General features: G+C 36.7%; 1 protein-coding gene across 7 annotated transcripts in view; it reads left to right on the forward strand.

Moving 5' to 3' along the window:
- The window catches only part of FAT1 (FAT atypical cadherin 1), a 105,874-nt gene extending 94,405 nt beyond the window's left edge, over window positions 1-11,469 (forward strand). For 6 of the 7 annotated variants that reach the window (XM_030450331.1, XM_030450332.1, XM_030450334.1 and 3 more), the window contains 8 exons: window positions 510-641; window positions 767-930; window positions 1,517-1,979; window positions 2,437-2,590; window positions 2,821-2,931; window positions 3,423-4,054; window positions 4,303-4,440; window positions 9,989-11,469. In XM_030450331.1, coding sequence (XP_030306191.1) covers window positions 510-641; window positions 767-930; window positions 1,517-1,979; window positions 2,437-2,590; window positions 2,821-2,931; window positions 3,423-4,054; window positions 4,303-4,440; window positions 9,989-10,614 — 2,420 coding nt within the window. In that variant the 3' untranslated portion in view covers window positions 10,615-11,469. Of the gene's footprint in view, window positions 1-509; window positions 642-766; window positions 931-1,516; window positions 1,980-2,436; window positions 2,591-2,820; window positions 2,932-3,422; window positions 4,055-4,302; window positions 4,441-6,258; window positions 6,319-9,003; window positions 9,040-9,988 lie in introns of all 7 variants that reach the window. The other variant, XM_030450336.1, reaches the window with a different exon arrangement.
- Window positions 11,470-24,369: the final 12,900 nt, after the last annotated feature.

The following is a 24,369-nucleotide window of genomic DNA, read 5'->3' on the forward strand; positions in this document are numbered from 1 at the left end:
TTGAACTGGGAAATGAGTATTCATTAAGGTACAAGTAAGTATACAGATTATTTGCCTTCATGTCTGAAGAAAACGACAGTGCTCTTTAAAATCACGACTTAACATTGCTGTGTGAACTTGCCACATCTTAAGTAAGAACTTGGAAGACCATTCCACTTCTGTCTCAAATACGGACACACTCTTCTGCTCTTCCCAACCCATTCTATTTTCTGTCTACATGTGGGGTTTTATGTTATGTGATAGTAGTGTTAAAACTTAAGCCACAACACCATTTTCCATATTTTACCAATTGAATTGGTTGAATAATCAAGATAACTATTGAACACCAGCCACTACATACACCGTTTTTCTAGTCTGTGTTTGTGTCAGTCACGTCTCATACTGTTCACTTCCTTGTCAGATAGTTACTAATATCATTTGGGTTGCTCTTAGCTACTGTACATAAGTTTCTCTTTTCACAAAATACCATAACCATCAACAGAAGGGAAGTAATGTATTTTGTTTTACAGAAGGGAAATGTCCCCTGGTGAGTAGTGTGTGTGAAGAAAGCCTGTGCCCTGAAGGTACTGAATGTTTAGGAGATCCCAAGGAAGGAAAATACACCTGTGTTTGCCAAGACAGCAAAGTTGGACAGTGTCCTGGTAAGAAATTAACTCTGCTTAACTTCTCTCTGAAATTGTCTCTGCCTAAAACCATACTACTTTCCAAATGTAAATTTGATTCCAGTCGTGTGTTAACACAGTTCATACTTTTCTGTATTCCTAAGCATCAGCTGGTTCTGCTGTGACGTTTACTGGGAGCAGCTATGTGAAATATCGCCTCATGGAGAATGAGAACAAAGAGGAAATGAAGCTGACAATGAGACTTAGAACTTACTCTGCTCATGCAGTTGTTATGTATGCTCGAGGAACAGACTACAGTATCTTAGAGGTATATTAAAATCTCCTAGTGCCTATCTCTTCCTCTTACGATTTTCTTACTATTTTTCATGCCATATTAAAAGATTGAATCATACCATGGGGTTGGTCTGGATGACCTTTAGAGGTCCCTTCCAATTCAAATTATTCTGTCATTGCTGTAGGACTGTTACAACTGAGAATTACCTTCAAAGTGGTGTGTTATGTACATCCAGGCAACAAACCTTCATGAATTTTTTTTAATGTGTAAAAGGAATTAGTTTTCATTAATGTTTTAAAAATAAGGTTTAAAAAAAAAAAAAAACTAATTCAGTGAATCACCTATTTGTTTGGTATACTCTTAAGTTCCTCCTGAAAAAAGTCATGTAAAACACCACATGAAAGGTCTTGAAATGTTATAATCTTTTGATGATAATTTGTGGCTTCTTTACAAGAGGAAAAAGCTGTACAAGAATAAATCACAGTTGCTGTGACTGGAATACATTGGTATTAAACTGGCTTTTAAGAACACCACCATCATTCTGTCTTTCCAGCAAATGTTAACTTTTGTATGTATCAGTACTTCTTAAATTTGATGATTATGTGGCTTTCCTCCATAGATTCACCATGGAAGGCTGCAATATAAATTTGATTGTGGCAGTGGACCTGGGATTGTCTCTGTTCAGAGCACTCAGATTAATGATGGTCACTGGCATTCAGTATCCCTTGAAGTGGATGGAAACTACGCACGGCTTGTTCTGGACAGGGTGCATACTGCATCTGGTACTGCACCTGGGACACTGAGGACACTAAACCTAGATAATCACGTGTTTTTTGGTGGTCATATTCGGCAACAAGGTACAAGACATGGTAGAAGTCCTCAAGTTAGCAATGGTTTCAGAGGCTGTATGGATTCTATTGTACTTAATGGACAAGAGCTGCCCCTAAACAGTAAGCCACGGAATTACGCACACATAGAAGAATCTGTAGATGTGGCACCTGGATGCTTACTGACTACCACAGAAGGCTGTTCAAGCAGCCCATGTCAGAATGGAGGCATCTGCAATGCACTGTCAAATGGAGGTAAGCTGTGCTATCCTCTTCTGCTGTTAGTTTGCAAAACTGCTTTGCCACTTCCATGCCTTGAAGGACAGAACAACTTTGTGAATTTTATTTCCCCAGGAGCTGTAGAGGACTGGTTGCTAGGCAGGCAGGAAGGCTGTATCTGCTTATGTTCTAGACTCAATTCCTTAAGCAGACAAAGCCCATCAGACAAAGTGGGGATTTAATCTTAAAATGCCTGGCTTAAAGTCTTACTTTAAAAATTCTGAAATCATAATGACAAGATGGAGTTTTGTAAGAGAAATTATCCCTCAGTCATATTCAAGAAGAACCTTACTGGTTAGACTTTCCTTCATCTTTCAATAAATATTTTACTCCCCATTCTCCCTCTCTCAGAACAGGTAGGTGGGTAAGGAGGACTTTATCTTAAATCAGTAAAGACATGTGTGTCTTTCAAAAAAACTGTATTTGATTTCAGGTTACTATTGCAAGTGTGCACCCTTGTTTATGGGAACTCACTGTGAAGTAAGTGTCAACCCATGTGCTTCCAACCCCTGCCTTTATGGTGGTACTTGCATCCCTGTCAGTGATGATTTTATCTGCCAGTGCCGAGGACAGTACACAGGCCAAAGGTATGTTTCGATAGTTTATTGTACTAATGAACCCATTAGAGAATAGACTATACAAGTAACACTTTTTCTGTTTTATGTTTCCTACTTAAAGCTTAGAGTTCAAAACCTACTAGTTAGTGCCATCCCCTCTGTTAGAGCCCTGAATCCCTGTACTCACTTGCAGTAAGGCAATAGATTAATTCATGCTGCTTTTTTTTTTTCCTCCTCTTTTTGTTTTTTGTCCTTTGCAGGTGCCAGCTGGGTCCATATTGCAAAGACAACCCTTGTAAAAACAGTGGCAAGTGTATTGACAGTTTGGATGGACCTGTTTGTGAGTGTGAAGCAGGCTTTCGTGGAGAAAGGTACATAGTAGTGTTCTACATCTTTTAGAGTTCCATAGGTGGCTCCTAGCTCTTATATATTTAAAGGTATCTTAAAATAGTTTTGATGAGATTATTGTTTGTCTTACAAGTGGTGAGTTGTATAGATTTTTGGATAAAAGACAGCTGTTTGGTCTGTACTGGGTAAACACTTCCTAGTGACAGTATAATCGTATAATCATTGGATGTATACTGTGTTACAAAGATATTGATTATCATGTTCTATGCCTGGAACTGAGCTGAGTCTTACATCTCTCCAGGAGGCAAACTATGCCCTCATTTCTGTGAGATTTTGTACTTATTGGGGCTTAAAACGGTACTTTCTGTGATGCCCAGTTTGATTGTGGAATTCTGAATTCTTTACTTAAAAGTTAACAGTTCGAACTGGTTTAAATTTGTAACATTCTAAAAACAGCAAATTGCCTAGTAGTGTACAGTACTGTAACATTATTTCTCTGCTTGGTTTCTGGTAGGTGCCTGACTGATGTCGATGAATGCATAGAAAACCCGTGTCTTAATGGTGCCCTTTGTGAGAATACTTATGGTTCATATCACTGCAATTGTAGCCGTGGATTTGGAGGAAAACACTGCACAGACATTGTTCTTAACAAATATGTTTCAACATCTTGGAATATTAGCTTAGCTGAAGTGATTGGGATTATTGTTTTCATCGCAGGAATATTCTTGTTAGTTGTGGTTTTTGTTGTTTGCCGCAAAGTGATGAACAGAAAGAAGAAACACCAGCCAGAACCTGAAGACAAGCAACTGGGAGCTACAACAGCTTTCTTGCAAAGACCTTATTTTGATGCAAAACTGAATAAAAACATCTATTCTGACATCCCACCGCAGGTCCCTGTTCGTCCCATTTCATACACTCCAAGCATTCCAAGTGACTCCAGGAACAACCTTGACAGGAATTCTTTTGAGGGGTCTGCTATCCCTGAGCACCCAGAGTTTAGTACTTTTAACCCAGATTCTGTGCATGGTCACCGAAAAGCTGTAGCTGTTTGCAGTGTGGCACCAAATTTGCCACCTCCACCTCCTTCCAATTCTCCTTCAGACAGCGATTCAATACAGAAACCCAGCTGGGATTTTGACTATGACAGTAAGAAATGGTTCACATTTTATTACTTTTCTGTTTAAGGTGCGTGCAGGTACAATTTTAGTATGAGTGCAAAATCTCAGTCTATGCCTGTTGGGTTCAAAAGGCATTATGACTTTACTGGGTTTGGAGCATGTTCAGGTTTTATGATCTACTTAGTTTTGTAAAAATTTCTAGATCTCAGCCTGAAATTTTATCATCTCTTTAATCTCAAATGTATTAATCATCTCACTCAAAACTTTTTTTTTCAGCTAAAGTAGTAGATCTTGACCCCTGCCTTTCGAAAAAGCCTCTGGATGAAAAGAATTCCCATCCTTACAGTGCCAGAGAAAGCATGTCTGAGGTCCAGTCACTCAGCTCCTTCCAGTCTGAATCATGTGATGACAATGGTATGTAAAATACAATCATTTTCAACTTCCCCTTACATTCATTTGTTATGTCTTTGCATCTATATCACTATCAATAGGACTTAAATATATCTAATTTACTTATGTTAATACCCAGATATGTTAATTTTTTAAGGTATTTTGCTTATCTTACACCTCATGTTAATTACCTTAAAATTATTCATTCTGCTCTTGGAATATTAACAGTGAAAATGCAGCACAAGGTGTTCAGAGCCTTGCGTTCAAAAGATGTTAAAAGAGTGTTCAAATTTGAGATACTGTTTTAGGAAATCATTAGTTATCACCTCATCTGAGGAAACAGTTAATTTAAGAAATGGCTTCTACACAAATATAACTTTCACTTTGACATTCAGCTTTCAATGAAGCTTTCTGGTGTTACAGTTTCATTTCTTTCCTTCTCTTTTTCTTGCTGCGACCTCAGCTCCCATATGGATCAGATCAGTTCTGAGTGAGAGCAGAGTTTAAGTGACTGCTTGTAAGTTTGATTACTTTAGTAATGAAGGAAGCTGCACAAGAAAGGAATTTTGGTTTAGTACAACAGTATATTTGGCTTTCACCATGATTAAAATTAATCAAAAAAATATTACATACATTGAAAAAAAGCCAATATAAAAAGAAAACTACTTTGATCACAACTCCAGTCCATCAAAATATAATCAGCATTTGTGGGTTTTATTATTATTCACTGGAAGCCTTTTACTTTTCCATTGTGATGACAGATGCTTTTACTGTTGATATGAATGCATCTATGTATGCAGAAACATTTCAGACTGATTGGACAAAGCCACAGTTGTCACATACCCTAACTCACTAAGTCAAGGTATTTTGACTCCTTACTCCAATTTCTGCTTTTGTCTCTGAATAGTAAAAAAGAATTGGAAATTTCTTCAGCTTAGAGATAAAGAACGTTCTGCTTCTCAGTGAAGTAGAGTACTTTATTCTGAACACCATGAGAAGAAACAGTGTTAATGATTGGTGAAAGTAAAATGATATGCTTACAGTACTCATCATTTTATCAGTGAACTTGATACCAACTTAGAGCTTTTTTTCCTGTGGTATTAAGTATTGTGCAGTACATGTTGTTCTCCCCTCCTCTCCATCCCATGTACTTCATACGTTCTTACTCATATTTCTTGTCATGTATTGATTACTCATTAATACATCATTTAAAAAGAAATAGCTATTACATCATAGATACTGTTTCTTTGATCCTTTTTTGGTAGATTCTGAATTTATTAGTTTGAAATTTAATCCTGAGCCATGCAAACAAATTGCATGTGCTTACTTGCCTCAGTCCTTCTCCCTTCCAAAAGTATCTTGGGAAGTCTATAAAAATACGGTGAAAATTTCTTCCATTGGTCTTCCATGGGAGGGTTGATAAATGTAGTTTACAATCTAAACAGAAAAGCCTATTGCCATACTTTTTAATTCATGCAACAAAAGCCTTTAGAGCTGCCTAATTTATTGCTATCTAGATGAAGTATTGTGCAAGTGTTGTGTTTAGGCCATATTTCAGAAATTATAACACAGCTAAAGCAGTTTTGTGCTTGTGTAGAATAGAAACAGTTGCAAATATTTTTCCATGTTTATCAAGAATAAAATTCAGGTTGAGAGATGTATTTAACATATTACATGCAGCTGCTTTCTGGGTAGAGTAAATGTATACGTACAGCAGTGACCTTTCTTTATAAATTAGTAAAGAACTGCTATTTTACAGTGTTTTTTGTATATGTGTATGCTTTTTAAAGTGATACTAACTATAGGTTTGTTTTAATATGCTCCTTTTGTACCTTTTACAAGCTTCCATAGTGACTGTAATACACCTTGTCAATGCTGTTGTTGACTCGGTGGAAAAAGAAGGTATATACATGTTTTACTATTTATTTACTGCTTTGGCAGAATAATGCACGTTTGTTTTCTAGTAATTTAGTCCTAGCTGTTATGACTTAAAACTACTATTTATCTGGACTTTCTGATAAGCTGTAGCAAAGAATATAAATTGTACATCTGATCATATTTTCGTGTGTATCCTGTAGCTACCCTGTGGACAGGTTTCAGTGTGTGATTTCTTGGGGGGAAAAAAAGGATTGGTATAGAAATGAAATATGTAGGTCCTTGTTCTCTTCTGAAAATATTCACATTAAAGGTCTCAGAATTGAGACAGCATCAAAGGAAATAATACTCACTACTGCAGATGAAAAAGCAGCAGTCCCAGCTTCCTTTTCTTCTCCCACCCACACCTTGTCCAGTTGAGCAGAATGGGAATAGCCTGATATAAGTATTCACTGCCCTGGTCTTCATATCAATCTGTTTCTTTAGCAGAAAAAAAAATAAATATATGTATATATTTCTAGAATGCATTTGGGGTCTATAGGCATACACATTCCTAACAGTTTAAATAGTTACTTACTACCCAGCCTTACATCAGTAAGATATCTTAAAGATATGTTTGGGTGTATATATACACAAACACATACATTTGTGAGTGTGTGTAGTCTGTATTGAAACAAGAAAGAGGCAAAAATAGACATTTTCAATGGATATTTTTTTTTTTACTGACATTTAAGATCTGACTACTCTGGAAAACATAATTCTTTACAAAATTATAGTACTAATTAAGGTGCCAGTGACTATACAAATGTCTGTGGTTTTATTTTACTTTGAAAACCTTAAAGTTCCAGTGTTATGCAAGTAATTCATTCCATGGCCATGAGTTTGCAGAGATTATTTCTGAAATAACATATTTCCTATTTCTTAATGGAAAAGCAAGGTTTCCTGGTCCATATTAAGTCTTACTTAAAACAAAGCCATTTTAATAACATAAAACTGATTAAGAGTAGCTAAAGATTCTCTTAGGTTTGATATTTGAAGTACATCCTGTCTAATGTATGCAGACACACAGAAAGGTAAATGCAAAGACAAAATTACATTAGAATATTCCCTTAATGTGTACCTATAGACCATAGTTTTAGTCAGTGCTAAAAACTTGTCATAAGCAATACTTATGAAAGGGAAAATTATAAGATGAGAAGAGGCAAAATATTCTATGGGAAATATTTAGTAATATTTTCAGATATTCTCTGAGATGTAATCAGAAGAAACTAAAAATGGGGAATGTAGTTCTCAAGTCAAAATTGAGAAAGTATTGTTTGGTGGTTCCAGTGTAAGACAAAAACAATGATTTTATGCATTGCACAATTACTTCTAGAGAGACTAAACTTGTCCTCAGATACTTCTTAACACTTGAAAGTTTCTACTTGGAAAAAGCATTCCTTCTTTCAAAGCATCTTAGGTAAAGGGTTCTGCTTTGGAGCACCCTCAGGAGGGTCCCAATTCAAGCAGCAGAGTTCTTTGCTCAAGTCTTTAGCAAGGTCAAGTTCTGGGACAGATGGACTTTTCCTAAAGTCTTACTAAGTGGTTCTGTCCAACAGGTACCATGGAATCATGAACTCTAGGTAGTCTCATTCTAGGACAGGTGTAGGCCCCCATGCTCTGCACTGCTCTGCAAAGGTTGTAGCTATATGCAAATTGACAGTGCTGAGTGTCAGAAGAAATACAGCTCCAGTCCAGCAGATTGTCACCTAGAAAGATGGACACATCAACTTCTAATTTGTATTTCTCTATTTTATGTTAAAGGCTCTTTGCTTCAGTAGCAGAGGACAGGACCAAGATCTCTCCATTCCCAGTGCTTTAAATCTTAAGGCCACACTCTGCCTACTGGTTTTAGTTTTGCACCTTGTTCCCCTAGAAAAATGAGGAACGTTGTCTTTTAAGTAGAGCAGTGGTCAGAACCTTTTCCTGGAGATGTGGCCAGAGATGCTTTAGTAGTCTGGGGTCATACCTCATTTAGTGTAGATAGTATTTTTCTTGACTGGGCTAGGCAAGCTAAAAAAGTAAATAAAAATGGAAACCCCCTCCAAGAGTGACCTTCTGTCCCTCCAGTCTTCCAAGAAGAGATAAACTATCAATAAATTATAAAGGTTTACAGGACAGCTCTCTGCTGAGCATGAGTAGTTGGGATTGCTGTGCAAAGGGAGGCAGGTCCCCCAGTGCAGTGTGTATGGAAGCCAGATACTGAAGCAAGAGGTCCCATCTCTGCATGAGATACTTCAAAGCTTAAGTCCTAATAGATGCAGCCCTGGATTGAAAACGAGGGGGAAACAAGGCAAGGAAAAAATCAGACCAAGCCTTGTTGGCCTTTTTAGCAGAAGTCCTAAATCTAAATGATAAAAGGATTTCTTCAGACTACAGATTCTGCTATCTGCAGCTATGCCCTAGGTGGGCTGTACATTAGGTCAGCAGCTTCTCTGCAGTTCAAGCCTAAGAAAGGAGGAGCCCAGGGTAAAAAAACCCAAAAAACCAAAAACCACAACAGCAAAACACACCAATTCTAGTACTGCCAAGTGGCATATTTTGCCTAGTAAAAACGGGCAAAAGCAGCATGAACATCATAGTGACAGTTATTGTTTATCTTCAGATCAGTCTAGTATTTGATTTCTAACTGTGTATGTTTTTACCTTTTTCTTCTCATTCTGCCACCTAAAGAAACTTTTGCTGTTCCTGACCTCAGCAATTCAAGAGGTGACTTCTGCATGCAGTTCATTGATGTTCACCAAAATATTTCTGTTAATACTTGTTTTTAACCCAGACTTACTATCAGCTGCTTGTTGTGCATTTATTTGTCTGCAGTGATTACTCCTTACTATATGTGCACCATATTACAGTTCTCTATTATTCTTTTTGGTATTTAGAAGAGAAAAAAATTTTTTTTTTTTAAATTAGTTTAGGCTTACATCTAATTTCAAGCAGAACAATACACAGTTACCCAAGGAGAGTTTGCAAGAGGGACTCGAGTTTGGTCACTTATGCATGATTAAGCTTGTTTTTTCCAGTTTTGGTCTTGTATTTGAATGTGGAATGTCTTTACTAATAGTCAAAAATTTTTGTCATAGTTGTGGCAGTTAGTGTAGAGCTAACAGCATCTTGTGGAATTAACTTTACAACTCCGTTAAGAGGTAAAGTCTCTTTAAATGGCCTGGATACTTTACCGAGTAGAAATTGCTTCTTTTAAGAAAGAAAAAGTATGTTTTTTGTATGCTAAATATATCCTCACAAAAAAAATAGGCAGCTGTTACCACCTTAATTGTAATTACTCAACAACAGTTGATTAAGAATTTAGATGCACCAGGGAGGCTGTTGGTGCTTTGCTATCATGTGAACAGTTCTATACCATTATGTACTGTGACAGCACATGCCATAGGTGACCTACAGCTCTTCCCATGTTAGGTGAGATGTCTAAGAAAATGTAAAAATTGAAATGTGAATGATGGAATATCTAATGCATGGCATAATGTCAAGTTGTGTTGTGTTGAATGTCTTTGTGGAACCAGGGCAAACTTTTCCTTAATTAACAAGTAGTGTCCTAATCACGGTGACTGCTTTGTCTTAATACACGTGTTGACTTCTCAGTTCAAACTGAGTTGAAGACAAAGACACTAATACTACTTTTTTTTTGTAATTAACTTTTCAGGTTATCACTGGGATACATCAGACTGGATGCCAAGCGTTCAGTTACCAGGTATCCAAGAGTATCCAAATTATGAAGTGGTTGAGGAGTCAGCTCCCCTTTTCACGGATCCAAATGCCATTGATACAGACTATTACCCTGGTGGTTATGACATAGAAAGTGATTTTCCACCTCCACCTGAGGATTTTCCTGCACCTGATGAGCTTCCACCATTGCCACCAGAATACAGTGACCAGTTTGAGTCAATACAGCCACCCAGAGACATGCCAGCCGTAGGTAGCTTGGGTTCTTCTGCAAGAAGCAGGCAGAGATTTAACTTGAATCAGTACCTTCCCCATCACTATCCTGCAGACATGTCAGAACCTCAGACCACAACCAGTGGTGTCAACAACAGTTACAGAGAACCTTATGCTCCTTACACACTAGGGTACAATAGAGACTTTGAAGCACCCACTGTAGACAACATCTCCATGTCTGTGTATGCTTCCACAGCTTCATGCTCTGATGTGTCAGCGTGCTGTGAAATGGAGTCTGAAGTCATGATGAGTGACTATGAAAGTGGAGACGATGGTCATTTTGAAGATGTGAAAATTCCTCCACTTGATTCCCAGCAACATACAGAAGTCTGACACATTCAACAAAAGTGCCTGGACTCTAACAAACTTTGTCAATTCTAGAACAACTTTCAAGAGCTTTATAATTTTTTTTTTCCTTTTTCCCCAGCCACGGTGAATGCTTTTGTTTCAGTGAGCTAAACTGGCATGGCAGCATTGGATCATGCAGTTCATTTCACTAAATCAGCCTATTTCCATTTCCTGACCTCTGTAATTGGGTAGTTCCCAGATTTCCATTGGCTGTGCCATTTCTGAGTATCTTTTTTGTACTTACATTGTCTATGTTAAAGAAGAATCACATACCACTTCTCCATGTTAGCATGCTGCATATATTTATATAGCTCTAATGCAATTCATTTTCTTCTACTTTTTGTAAATTTTATGTACAGTTTTGATTTTAATAGTTTTAACTAGATTTTGTAGATATTTTGTGAATTTGTTTTCCACTGAAACTAGTGGTGTTAGTGTGCCATTGAAATCTAGCACCCTGACTTCTTATAATCAGGGCATCACTTTATGTATTCCCCTGAAAACTAATGTTTGACATTTCATTATAAAAAAAAAACAAAAATAAAAAACCAAACAAAAAAACCCATATTCACACAATTCCAGTTGTACATAGGTTAGGTCTGGTATTTTTCTGGGTCAGCTACACGGAAATGTCTTAAATGGGTTGCTGTATTTTAGAACTGTAAACATCTTTTCCCATCTTGGAAAGTGTGTTGGGGACCCTCTACATACCAGTTTAGAACCAAAACCACCATGACACAGTTTTTATAGTGTCTGTATATTTGTGATCCAATGGTCTTGTAAAGGTTTTTACTGAAAATTACCATTAGCCAGTCTTTCTTACTGACAATAAATTATTAATAAAATACTTTAGCTTTGCTCTGTGTATCTCTATTATATATTATACAATTGACAAAGCATTCAGTGCAGCATTTTTTAAGTCTGTATATGTTTTGTACTGTAGTAAGTTACTTGCTCCAAGCATCACGTTTTCCTCTCCTCAGCAATCAAACTGCAGCTATGTTAGAGATGCTCACAAGATGGCAGTGTGTGTCTGCTTCATGGTGTTTCTATTAAAAAGCAATCGGGCCAGTATGAATAAAGATTGATGGGTATCAAACTTCAGTAGCCTTCTCGGTAGTTTGCATTATTCTTTAAACATATAATATCAGCTATGTAAATTACTGAGTATTTTTATCTGAAGTCCCAAAAATACAGAAAAAAAACCCAAGCTCCCTAAAGCAACTTCCTTATTAATCACCTGAATAGTTATTTTCAGTAATGGTTATACACTTACATGCTGAAATTTCTGTGCCAGTTTCTGATTATGATAAATATGTTGGGGCTTTTATGCAATTATCTTTCACTTGCAGTTTCTTGTCTGAGCTCACCACTGAAATTTACCTTGAGAAAGACAAGACAGATACAGTTCACCTGTATATTTTATCTAGCAGGTTTTCTGACTAGAAAAGAACAAAACCTCTGAAATGCTGTGTAGCATAAATCTGCCCTGATGGAGCTGGAGGGATGAGACAACTACCTTCTACCTCTTGCATGAGGGACACTTTCAAAGTTAAGAACAGATTTCCTAGCATATTAGTGAATTTCTGATGTAGCCTGGAAGCTTTTGAGCTCCACATCCATTTTTTCTACTGTCTCATAAAATTCTGTAGCCTGGAAAGGTACCACATCTGATTCTCTCAGGTATGGAAGTTAAGCCTGGGCTGTCCACCATTTGGGGACACAGGGTACTGGATTTGTATTTGGGGTGTTACTTATGCACAAAACGGACCACCCAGCCTGGGAGCTGTATAATGGAAATGAATTGATTACAGGACAGAGCCCAGAGCCAGACACAGACATTCCTCAGTGTTAAAATGCCCATACACAGGTAAGAATCTCATGATGGATGTAAAAAGGCTGCAATCAGTGGGTTTAAACCACATTATTGCTGTAAGCTGTAATATTCACCCTGATAATTAAGAGCTTTTTGTATACTAGGGACAGTGATAGCATTTTCTTATTTAATGAGCTTTAAAAGAATCTTGCAGAACTGCACGTAAAGGGTATCATGGACTCCATAGTAGACAGGGTCACTGGTTAAGGTCCATCCTGAGCTATGCAGGTTAAGTTTAGTGGCATTTTCACTCAAGGTTTCTTACTATCTGCTTCTCAGTAGGAATTGCCCTCAGTCAGCAAGAAGACAACACTACATTATGTGCATCGTTTTGCAACTGACACAGACTCCCTGTAAAAATAAAAGCCTGCTCTATAAATATATTGTCTGAAGTTAACACTTCTAGAGCAGAAAGGTCTGAAAACAGATTTTTTTAAATGAGAAGTGTGAAGGACAAGAATACCAACACTAAGTATACTTTTATTCATGGTACTGTGAACTGAACATTAAAGTAGAACATCATACTGAAAAGGAATATTATCTCATTACTCTGCAAAGACTCAAGTTGAAAGGATCAGAATGTCTTTTTTTTTTCCTCTTCACAAGAGCTGTGCTGCTAGGCAACATGCAACACCCAGGTTATACTGCACAGCAGAGAGGGCATCACAGCAGTCACTTACAGAACTAGCAGGCAGTTTCACCTCCACAGCTTTGCAGCTGGTGAGTAAAGCAAAACCATGTTAAATGCTCCCTTTGTAGAAGTACCAGGAGTCAGGTCCAATAAGTGCAGTTAGAAACTGTTTTCCCCACACAATGCTACAATACACAAGATGAAGCTGGTGACACTTTTAACCCAATGAAAACTTACACAGCAGAGCATTCCTGTTCAAGTCAGTAGTAGTCCAATACATTCAAAAGAATTGGACAGACAATGTTATTTTTAAATAGGTAATTTCAGTGAAGTCATAAATTCAAGTCCTCAGAGTTACTAAGTTTCACCTGACTCCTTATACATATTTGTAACTGGTTAAATAAAATTATCTCTCAACTTTTAAAAGATCTCAAAGCAATATCCTCAATCACAGGACAGTTGAGGCTGGAGAGCATCTCTTGACTATGTCCAAGGATGGCCACTAAATCCTCTCTGGACAACCCATCCCCATCTTTATCCTGCTTCCCAGTACAAGTTTTTTTCAGAAGCAGTTTTCTGTGTTTCTGTTCCCATTGCTTTATGTCCTGCCATTGGACACCACTAAGAAGAGCCAAGCTCCAACATCTTTACATTTTCACATCAGCTATTTATAAATATTAATAAACTCCCTACTGAGCCTTCTTTCTTCCAAACAGAACAATCCCAGTGCTCTCAGCCCCTCCTCATATTGAAGAGGCTTCAGACCTTAATCATGTGTAAGTTTTTTTTCACTTTTAAATTATTTCTGAGCTAGTAGAATATCAAGTTGTATTGAACAGACGTGAGTCATACTAACTGCTGTTCTGTCCAATCTACATTTTATTTGGAGTATATTAAATAATAATAATTTTGCCTTGGAGCAGAGGAGGAACTACAATTCTGATTTGAAACACTTGAAAGAGAAACAACAACTGACAGTCCTGCAAAAAACTTCTCACGGTCAATATTTAACACACAGCTAGCCTTAGAATTCCAGGATAGAGGCAAACACTTACTCAAAGGAACACAAGCAAACACTGCCAGGCCTCTACTCCATTTAGTCAGGTTGTATTTTGGTGTAAAATACACCTAAGACTGTTGGTCCTCTAGTCCCTGCTCTAACCATTGTCTCTGTCAAGTAAGCACTGACCCAAGCAACCAGGGGTAAGGAGAGTTCCTGCATGGCCCAAGGTACCTGAATCCATGCAATCCAAAGGAGGTATAAATCAGTCTCTAACTTTGAAACACAGGAGGGAGGGAACAGGGATGCACTCCTCTGCCTTGAATCTCTAAAGTCCTTGGAGCCAGTTGGAGGGATCAGTCCATGCTCTGTTAGGGGTCATGACTGACACCTGTCTGCAGACACCACTGCTGAGAATGTGCAGGTCACTTAGCTGCCTAGGACAACTCCAGACTTCGTATTCACAAGGCTGTGAATGGTAAACATATTTACAACGTTTGCAACAGGACACAGCAGCTAAATGCCTCACCCAAGTACCCAAAGCCTCTCCACAAGGAGTCCACACGCTTCACAGCAAAGCTCTGTGCCCGCTCCATGCAGAAAAGTCAGACAGCCAAGAGGTGGGTGCCTCAGTTTCTTTCCATAGCTCGTGCCAATTTTTAGTGCTGGAAGGCTTTCAAGCCCACATAAGCCTTCATTAAAAAATATTAAAAATACGAAGTCCCCATTAAACCAAGGACATTGAAGCAGACCTAGTTTCTGCCAGCATTACTCATCACAGCTGGGATTGGGGGAGAAAAATCAGAGAATATCCAGTACAGTGGCAAAGCAGGAAAATGAACTCTCTGCTTTGATCTTAGAGACAAAAGTTTAAGGGAACTCTTATTAGAATTATTTTCCCATATTCTGATCCTAACACAAATTTAATAAAACTTCACATGCAGAAGTTAGGCATTTGCAGCAGTCAGGCAGGAGCCAAGGCTATCAGTAAGCACATGACATTATGACCATTAGCAGTTTCATTTAAAGAATTATCAAAGCTGAGCCACAGGCTCTTCCAAACTTTTTGCTGCAGATGATAATTTCTCAGTTTCTTATTTTCTTATGTTTGGAGTAGAAACCTTCAGTGTGAGGAAAAGCACCGAGAAGCCCAATTAATGACTGTATGACTCATTCACATAATCCCTGTGGTACCAATTGGAAAACATGCTAAGCAGGATGAATTGCTTTCAGAACTTGCATTTATCTTTGAAGAAATACATAGGGAAAGATTGTGCTGTGCATCAAAAACTTTCCATTCTCTAATTTCATATCTTTTTCTAGACAATTTGAAGCACTAACAGCAATTTATAGCACAAGAGTTCAAATGTCTCTCATTTAAACAATGAATAGCTTGTAACAGTCATATCGTCAAAAATTCTGCTTTGAGTTTTACTGAGGGGAAAGGACCTCACCTCAGAGAGAAAAAGGCTAAAAATATAATTAGCCTGAAAACTGAAGCTTCATTGTATGTATTGAGGCTTTTAATTTTGAAGCCACTGTTCTTTCCCACTAAAATTTCACTTGCCTCCAGAAACTCCATGTAACTGTCAGAAACACTTAGAAAGCAGAACAACAAAGCTTTCTTTTCATGAGTTAAAGACTTGAAGTGTTTAAACCCACATCCTCCACTGATTACCCACCTTGAGAGCTCCCACTGAGGAATTCAGAAAGCCATCTAGCCTGGGCAACAGAAAAGATAAAGATAAAAGATACACCTCGTGTCCCAAGACAAAAATCACAACAACACAATAGTTAAAGAAAAAGAAACACAAAAAACACCATCCCACCCATGCCAAAACCAACAGCAAAAAATTACCATCTCAGAAGAGAGCTACTGAAGGTAGAGAGCAGCTGAGGCAGAGGTTTTGCTGCAAGTCCAATAAATATATTCTAAAAACAGTTTCATAGTCTTTTAGTAGGACATGGCTTAGGTATTTTAGACACTTAACTTAGTAGACTAGAGGGTTCCTCTGAAGTGTGGTGTAGTGAAATGAGACAATCAGGTGCCACTAATTACCAGGTAGTGGGCATGAGCTTGTGTAAACCCACCTGTGCCTGATTAGGATGGGCCCCCACTGCGCATGAGCAGGATTAGGGGGTCAGTAAAAGGTGAGGCTCAAACTCCCAAGCTCATGCCCACTACCTGGCAATTAGTGCTACCTGGTTGCCTCATTTCACTACAGTGTGGCTAATTCTTGCAAGGTTTTCTGAGAGGTAGATGTGTAGCAGTGTTCCTCAAGCTGAAGTCCCAACTTATTTTGGGGATAGAAAACCTTTCTGGGCTGCCCCTGACAGCATTCTTAAGAATAAAAAGAATTTCCTCTTAACAGTGCTACTTGAATCCATACGTATCACTGTATTTCTGCCATGACTTTCCTATCAGCCACCCGAAAAATCCCTTCAATCAGTATTTTAACATTACAAGGAAGTGAGGCATACTCAAGATCAAGTGGCCTCAGTCTCATGGGGACAGCAGTTCATTGCCTTCCACTTCCTCAGTTCTAGTTGAGGTTAATAAATCCTGTTCCCAAGACTCTGCTAAACAGTCCACAGCCACTTTGCAGATTAGCAGAATTCCTCCCCTCTTAACCCCAGACCACAAGCAGGCAGGAGGCAGGTCTGAATTCTTATTCCCAAAAGGCAGTGGTACTCAATCTTACTGTTAAAACAAGAGGAGAAAAGATCCCACATTAAGGAGCTGAAGTTCAGCTCAGACTCTATCTGGATTTGAATATTAATGAGTCACCCCTCAAACTATGCTGTACTTTAAATGCCAGGGATTATTTCCAGGTATTTGGAGTGAAGGATGTTATTTTAAGCACCCCTGATCTTTAGGTGTTTGTTTTTTCCTTTTGGCTAAAACCAGCCATTTTCCCATTTTCCAGTCTCAGGTCCTGCACTTTGGCTACAACCCTCAGCAGTGCTACAGGCTTGGTTGGAGAGGAGTGGCTGGAGAGATGCCCAACAGAGAGGGACCTGGGGGTGTTGATTGACAGCCAGCTAGCCAGAAGTCAACAGTGTGCCCAGGTAGCCAAGAAAGCAAACAGTATCCTGGCCTGCACCAGGAACAGTGTGACTTGAAGGGGTGAGGTGATCTTACCCTTTGTATTCAGCCTTGGTGAGGCCACACCTCGAGTGCTGTGTGCAGTTTTGGGCACCACAGTATAGAAGGGACATCAAGGTGCTGGAGAAGGTGCGGGGAAGGGTAATCAGGCTGACTGGGAGTCTGGACACCAGGTCTTATGAGGAGAGGCTGAAAGATCTGGGGCTGATCAGCCTAGAGAAGAGGAGGTTGAGGGGAGACCTTATTGCCTACTGTAACTACCTGAAAGGAAGCTGCAATGGGGTGAGTGTTGGCCTCTTCTCCCAACAACTAGTGACAGGACAAGAGGTAATGGGTTCAAGTTGCACCGGGGGGGGTTCAGATTACATATTAGGAACAATTCTTCACTGAAGGAGTGGTCAGGCATTGGAACTCATTGGTTCAGGGAGGTGGTGGAGTCGCCATCACTGGAGGTATTAAAAAAATGGGTAGATGTGGCACTATGATTCTGTGATTCTAAGCCCGGTTCTAATTGAATTTGATATTGCACAAAGCAGAAATCATGCATAAGCAGAACTTCTAAAAAGCACTCTCCTAAGGCAAAACTCTGATTCTGCTTTTTAGAATTACTCAAGTATCTCTGAAGACTTATCTGAAGTTATAGGATTTCTATGGAGGAGGTTATACTTTTAAAAGTTCCTAAGTTAACTGTCCCGCTCTCACTGAAATTATTAGCACTCAGAGTTGACTCCATACAAGGGACTCAATCTTAGGCAATTTTGCATGGCAGATTTTCACTCTCAGATGCAGGGCTGTCTTTTGGAACCCAGAGCTCTGAGCTAGGAGGGTAAGTTTCTCGTGAAATGGCAGCTTGCCCAAAAAAGACTGAACATCTCCAGAGATGTAGCAGTGAAATACAGCTCCAGAAATATGACCTGAACCATGCAGCTTCCCACAGGTCTCAGTGTTGGAAGATGTGACACTTTAAGATCTCTACAGCTTTTTAAGCAACTGAGATGCTGAAAAACATGAAGTAGAATTAATACATGCTCCTCCATTTTTTTTCTTTTTTTTTTTTTTTTACATTTCCATGTGTTTTTTGATCTCCACAGTCACCATTTCTGTATATGGAGAAGAATGTTCTAAGTCAGACTCATAGCATAAAGACGCTGCCCCTGAAGTACTGCTATCACACACATGCTGAACATGATGTATATCACTGTGGCAAATGTGGGGGGTCTTGGGCACTGGAAGGAATGTAAATAAAAAGAATAGAAGATGGGAATAGAAGATGGACCCAGATGATATACATACTTTACAAAATTCCTTTTAATTTTTTTTTTTAATAAACACTCATGTAAAGGCAGATTGTCCCACAGAATTTAGACATGTGAACCTAATGAAAAAGTAGAGAAATGGCATCTGAAATGAGCTGAAACTAGGAAAAAAAAAAACCAAACAAAGCACAGCCAACCAAACAAACAAGCAAACAAAAAAAATCATTGTCTAGTAACTGCGGCGGTAGTGGATCAAGGCTTGGATTTGATGATCTCACAAGTCCCTTCCAACCCAGCTGATTCTATGATTCTGATTCTATGATTCTACGATTCTATGATTCTGATTCTATGGTTCTATGATTGTGATTCTATGATTCTATTGATCCAACCTTATGTAAACAAGATTGGATTGAGAGGCTGTAAACTTTTTATAACTGAGCTACAAAGCAGGAGTAAAATTACTGGCATGTAACTCCTCTTTAATACTCATTTTATTCACCAGCTTAATATAACTAAATATTTGCCTTTCAGACATCAGTGGAAGGGAATGGGAGTCACTTGCCTTTTTTCTCCCCTTCAGTGTCTAGTCTTCAGTAACAGATAGGAATTTTCCCTCTGGTTTGCATTTCACTTGACTGACAATTTGCAGGACTGAGCTTCCTGCCAGTGGATTTGCCCAGAACCCACTGAGCCAGGCGGTGGACACAAGATCGGATCATCTCTGAGGATGCTCAGAGGGCTGGAGCACCTCTCCTATGAGGACAGGCTGAGAAAGTTGGGGTTATTCAGTCTGGAGAGGAGAAGGCTCTGAGGAGACCTTATTGTAGCTTCCAGTATCTGGAGGGGGCCCACAAGAAAGCTGGGGAGGGACTCTTTAGGATGTCAGATAGTGATAGGACTGGGGGGAATGGATTCAAATTAGAGGTGGGTAGATTTAGGTTAGATGTTAGGAAGATTCTTCATCATGAGGGTGGTGAGACACTGGAACAGGTTGCCCAGAGAGGTGGAAGCCCCATCCCTGGAAGTTTTTAAGGCCAGGCTGGACAGGGCTCTGAGCAACCTGATCTAGTGTGAGTTGCCCCTGCCTATGACAGGGGGTTGGAACTAGGTGATCTTACAGGTCCATTCCAACCCTGAAAATTCCATGATTCCTTCATTCCATGGAACAGGGTGGATCTTGTCATCTAGGTGATGTTGCTCCGGTGACCAGGGACAGGTCACAATGGGACGTGCCCCTAGAACCTCACCACCACCAGGCACCCCAGGTCAGTTGGAGTTCGGCGGTCGGTGAGTACAGAAGTGGGGCAGAGCTGGGCTGGATAGGGCAGGGGGAGTTTGACCCCAGTGGAGAATTGAGCCACTCGGGGCAGGGCAGTGGACTTGGGGCTAGAGGCAGAGATGGTGGTGGGAGTCCAGAGAGGCTTTGGGGTGTGCTGGTGCCCGGGGAGGAGAAAGGAGAGGAGAGGAGAGGAGAAGGGAGAAGAGTTAGAAAAAGCTCTGTGATAAAAAAATAGAATTATATCTTGAATTGTTAAATATCAGGTTTAGTAGGGAGGTATAATATCATACTGTGGTTAAATAACCTACCTGGTGAAATTCAACTGAATGTAGCTTCAGTCCTTCAGGGACTACTTTGATAACAAATAATTATCTAGCTATTAATAATTAGACATCTTACTTTATAAAACTACTGAGAAAATGCCTTGATAGTAAGTTAAATAGGTGAAAGTGCCCAGTTTTGAGGCTGCAGATTTCACATGTGGGCAGTCTCGTGGGCTTTAACTGTGAAGCCCAACTGTGAATTTCTTCCATGAAGAAAGTTTGCAGATGATGACTGCTCTGCTTGTGTTCATTCTTGCTTATATTTCATATTTTATATATTTTATACATAAAATATATAAACATACATATTATTAAAATATAATATAATATATATTTAATACTTATATAAAATATGTAAATAGATTTAGTATATTATAAAATGTAAAAATAATATATAATATATATTTTAGATATTTTATAAATTTATATTTTTATAATTCATATTTACTGGGATCCTCTTTTACATGAATAAGAAGTGACCATGTGGGCAGTCTCATGGGCTGTAATTGTGAAGCCCAACTGTGAATTTCTTCCATGAAGAAAGTTTGCAGATGATGACTGCTCTGCTTGTGTTCATTCTTGCTTATATTTCATATTTTATATATTTTATACATAAAACATATAAACATATATATTATTAAAATATAATATAATATATAATATATATAATACTTATATAAAATATGTAAATAGATTTAGTATATTATAAAAATTTATAATATAATATATAATATATATTTTAGATATTTTATAAATTTATATTTTTATAATTCATATTTACTGGGATCCTCTTTTGCATGAATAAGAAGTGACCATTTTCAGTGGTCCTGTAGCATATAGTACCCACAGAGAAAACACCATAGTCTGGTCCTGTATTTGCAATCCCCTTTAAAGCCCCACAAACCCCAAACCACCAACAAGGCAAAATAATTGTTCAATGGAAGCTGTTCCCTTTCAATGTACACTTCTTTAAAAATTTTAATCAAGATTCCTGAAAGGGAAATTAATTGCTAGCTATTTCTATTCAAGAATTGTATTAAACTAAATCCTCAGTTCTGCAAACTATTATTGATTAGGGGAGTTGAATTTAAAAACTGATCATTACCATATTTCTCTGGTTAGTTGGGAAGTATATGGAGAAAGCACATACTTGAAATGATGATAAATCAGAAACCAGTGACAATATATAAAAAAAGCATCATACAGGATTAGGACACATTAGGATTTGATACAGCAGTTGCTTTTGTAAAAAAGGAGAAGGAGAAGGAAAAGGAGGAGAAGGGAAAAGGACAAGGGGAAGGGCAAGGGGAAGGGGAAGTGGAAGGGAAAAGGGAAGGGAAAAGGGAAAGGAAAAAGGAAGGGAAAAGGGAAGGGAAAAGGGAAGGGAAATCAGAAGGGAAAAGGGAAGGGAAAAGGGAAGAACAAGGGAAAGGAGAAGGAAAACGGAAGGGGAAGGGGAAGGAGAAGGGGAAGGGAGGAAAGAGGAGGAAGAGGAAGAAGATGAAGAAGAAGAGAAGAGGAGAAGAGATGAGAAAGAGAGAAGAAAGAAGAAAGAAGAAAGAAGAGAGAAGAAAGAAGAAAGAAGAAAGAAGAAAGAAGAAAGAAGAAAGAAGAAAAAGGAAAAATTAAAAAAACACCAAAAATCAAAAGAAAAGAGAAAAAGGAAAAAAAAAAACAAAGAAGAAAGAAAGGAGAAAAATGAAGAAACAGCTTAGTATATTGTCTTACTCCATTATTATTAAAATATATTGAGCTATTACATTACTAATATTAAAATTAAAAAAGGAAAAACATAAAAAGAAAAAAGAGTAAAGAAGAGAGGAGAAAGAAGAAATAAGAAAGAGATAAGAAAAAAGAAAGAAGAAAGAAAAAAAGAAGGAAGGAAAAAGAATCAATATATTGTGTTACATGGTTATTAAAAGACATTGGTCTATTACATTATTAAGATTAAAAATAATAAAAAAAAGCAAGAAAAAAGAAAACAAAAAAGAAAAAACAAAAGATGATAAAAAGAAGAGAGAAAGAAAGAAGAAGAAAGAAGAGAGAGAGAAAAAAAAAGAAAAAAAAGAATCAATATATCGTTCTATTACATTATTGGTCTATTACATTATCAAGAGTAAAATTAAAAATAAAAAGAAGAAAAAAGAAAACACAAAACAGAAAAAGGAAAATGGAAGAAAGATGAAAGAAGAAGAAAGACAAAAAAAAAGAAAGAAGAAAGAAGGAAAAAGAATCAATATATCGTTCTATTACATCATTATGAAAAGACATTGGTCTATTAAATTAAGGTTAAAATTAATAAAAAAAAAAAAAAGAAAAAAAACCCAAAAAAAAAAAGAAAAAGAAAAAAAGAAGACGAAAGAAGAATGAAGAAAGAAAAAAGAAAGAATCAATACATTGTTCTATTGCATTATTGAAATACATAGAAATACAGAAAAAGGAAAAAAGAAGAAAGAAGAAAAAAACAAAAAAGCAAAAAAAAAAACAAAAAAAGAAGAAAAAAGAATCAATACAATGTTCTATTACATTGTTATTAAAAGACATTGGTCTCTTACATTATTAAGATTAAAATAAATAGCAAAAAAAAAAAAGAAACAAGAAACAAAAAAAAACAAAACAGAAAAAGGAAAAAAGAAGAAGAAAAGAAGAAGGAAGAAAGAAGGAAGAAGGAAGAAGGAAGAAACTAAACAGAAAAAAAAACCCAAAAAGATAAAAAAAAAAATTTTTCTTCTACATTATTATTAAAAGACATTGGTCAATTACATTATTAAAATTAAAATTAATAAGGAAAAAAAAAAAAAAAAAAAAAAAAAAAAAAAAAGAAAAAGAAAAAAAAAAAAAAAAAAAAAAAAAAGAAAAACCACATAAAAAAAAAAAAAAGAAGAAAAAAGAATCAATACTATTGCATTTTTATTAAAAGGCATTGGTCTAGTACATTATTAAGATTAAAATTAAGAAGATAAAAAGAACAAGAAAAAAGAAAAAAAACAAAACAGAAAAAGGAAATAAGAAGAAAGAAGAAAGAAAACAGAAAACAGAAAAAGAAAAAAGAAAAAAAGAAGAAAAAAAAGAATCAACACATTCTTCTATTACATTGTTATTAACAGACATATTAATAAAACAAGAAAAAAGAAATTAACATAAAACTAAACAGAAGAAGGAAAAAAGAAGAAAGAAGAAAAGAAAAAAGAAGGTCTATTACAGTATTAAGATAAAAAGAAAAAAAAGAAATAAGAAAAAAAAACAGGAAAAAGAGAAGAAAGAAGAAAGAAGGAAGAAGGAAGACGTAAGAAAGAAAACAGAAAAAAAAAGATGAAGAAAAAAGCAAAAAAAAGAAAAAAGAATATAATGTTCTTTACATTATTATTAAAAGACATTGGTCTATTACATTATGAAGATTAAAATTAAAAAGAAAAAAAAGAAAAAACACAGGAAAAAAGGAAAAAAGAGAAAAAATGAAAAAGGAAGAAGAAAGAAGAAGAAGAAAAGAAAAAAAAAGAAACAATATGTTGTTCTATTACATTATTATTAAAAGACATTGGTCTTTTACATTATTAAGATTAAAAATAATAAAAAAGAAGAAGAAAAAAGAAAAAAGAAAGAAAAGAAGGAAGAAAAAAAGAAAGGAAAAAAAAGGAAAAAACCAGAGAAAAAAGAAAAAAGAAAGAAGAAGAAAGAAGAAAAACAAATGAAAAAATAAGAAAAAAGAATCAGTACAATGTTCTATTACATTGTCATTAAAAGACATTGGTCTATTACATTATTAAGATTAAAATCAATAAAAAAAACACAAACAAAAAGAAAAAAGAAAAAGAACAAAACAGAAAAAGGAAAAAAAAAACAAAGAAGAAAGAAGAAGGAAGAAACAACGAAAGGAAAAAAAGGAAAAAAAACAGAGAAAAAGAAAAAAGAAAGAAGAAAAGAAGAAAGAAGAAAGAAGAAAACAAGAAGAAGAAAAAATGGTCCGTTGTATTACATTATTAAGATTAAAATCAATAAAAAAAAAAACCACAAGCAAAAAAGAAAAAAGAAAAAGAAAAAAGAAAAAGGAAAAAAAAAAAAAGAAAGAAGAAAGAAGAAGGAAGAAAGAAAGAGAAAAAAGAAAAGAAAAAAGAAGAAAAGTTATATTGTTTTATTACACTGTTATTAAAAGACATTGGTCTATTACATTAAGAAGATTAAAATTAGTAAGAAAAAAAAAGAAAGAAGAAAAAAGTTTTGAAAAAAGAAAAAAAAAGAGAAAAAGGAAAAAAGAAAGAAGAAAAGAAT

This window comes from Calypte anna, chromosome 4A, assembly GCF_003957555.1.
Source record: "Calypte anna isolate BGI_N300 chromosome 4A, bCalAnn1_v1.p, whole genome shotgun sequence".
In the NCBI taxonomy this organism is placed as follows: Eukaryota; Metazoa; Chordata; class Aves; order Apodiformes; family Trochilidae; genus Calypte; species Calypte anna.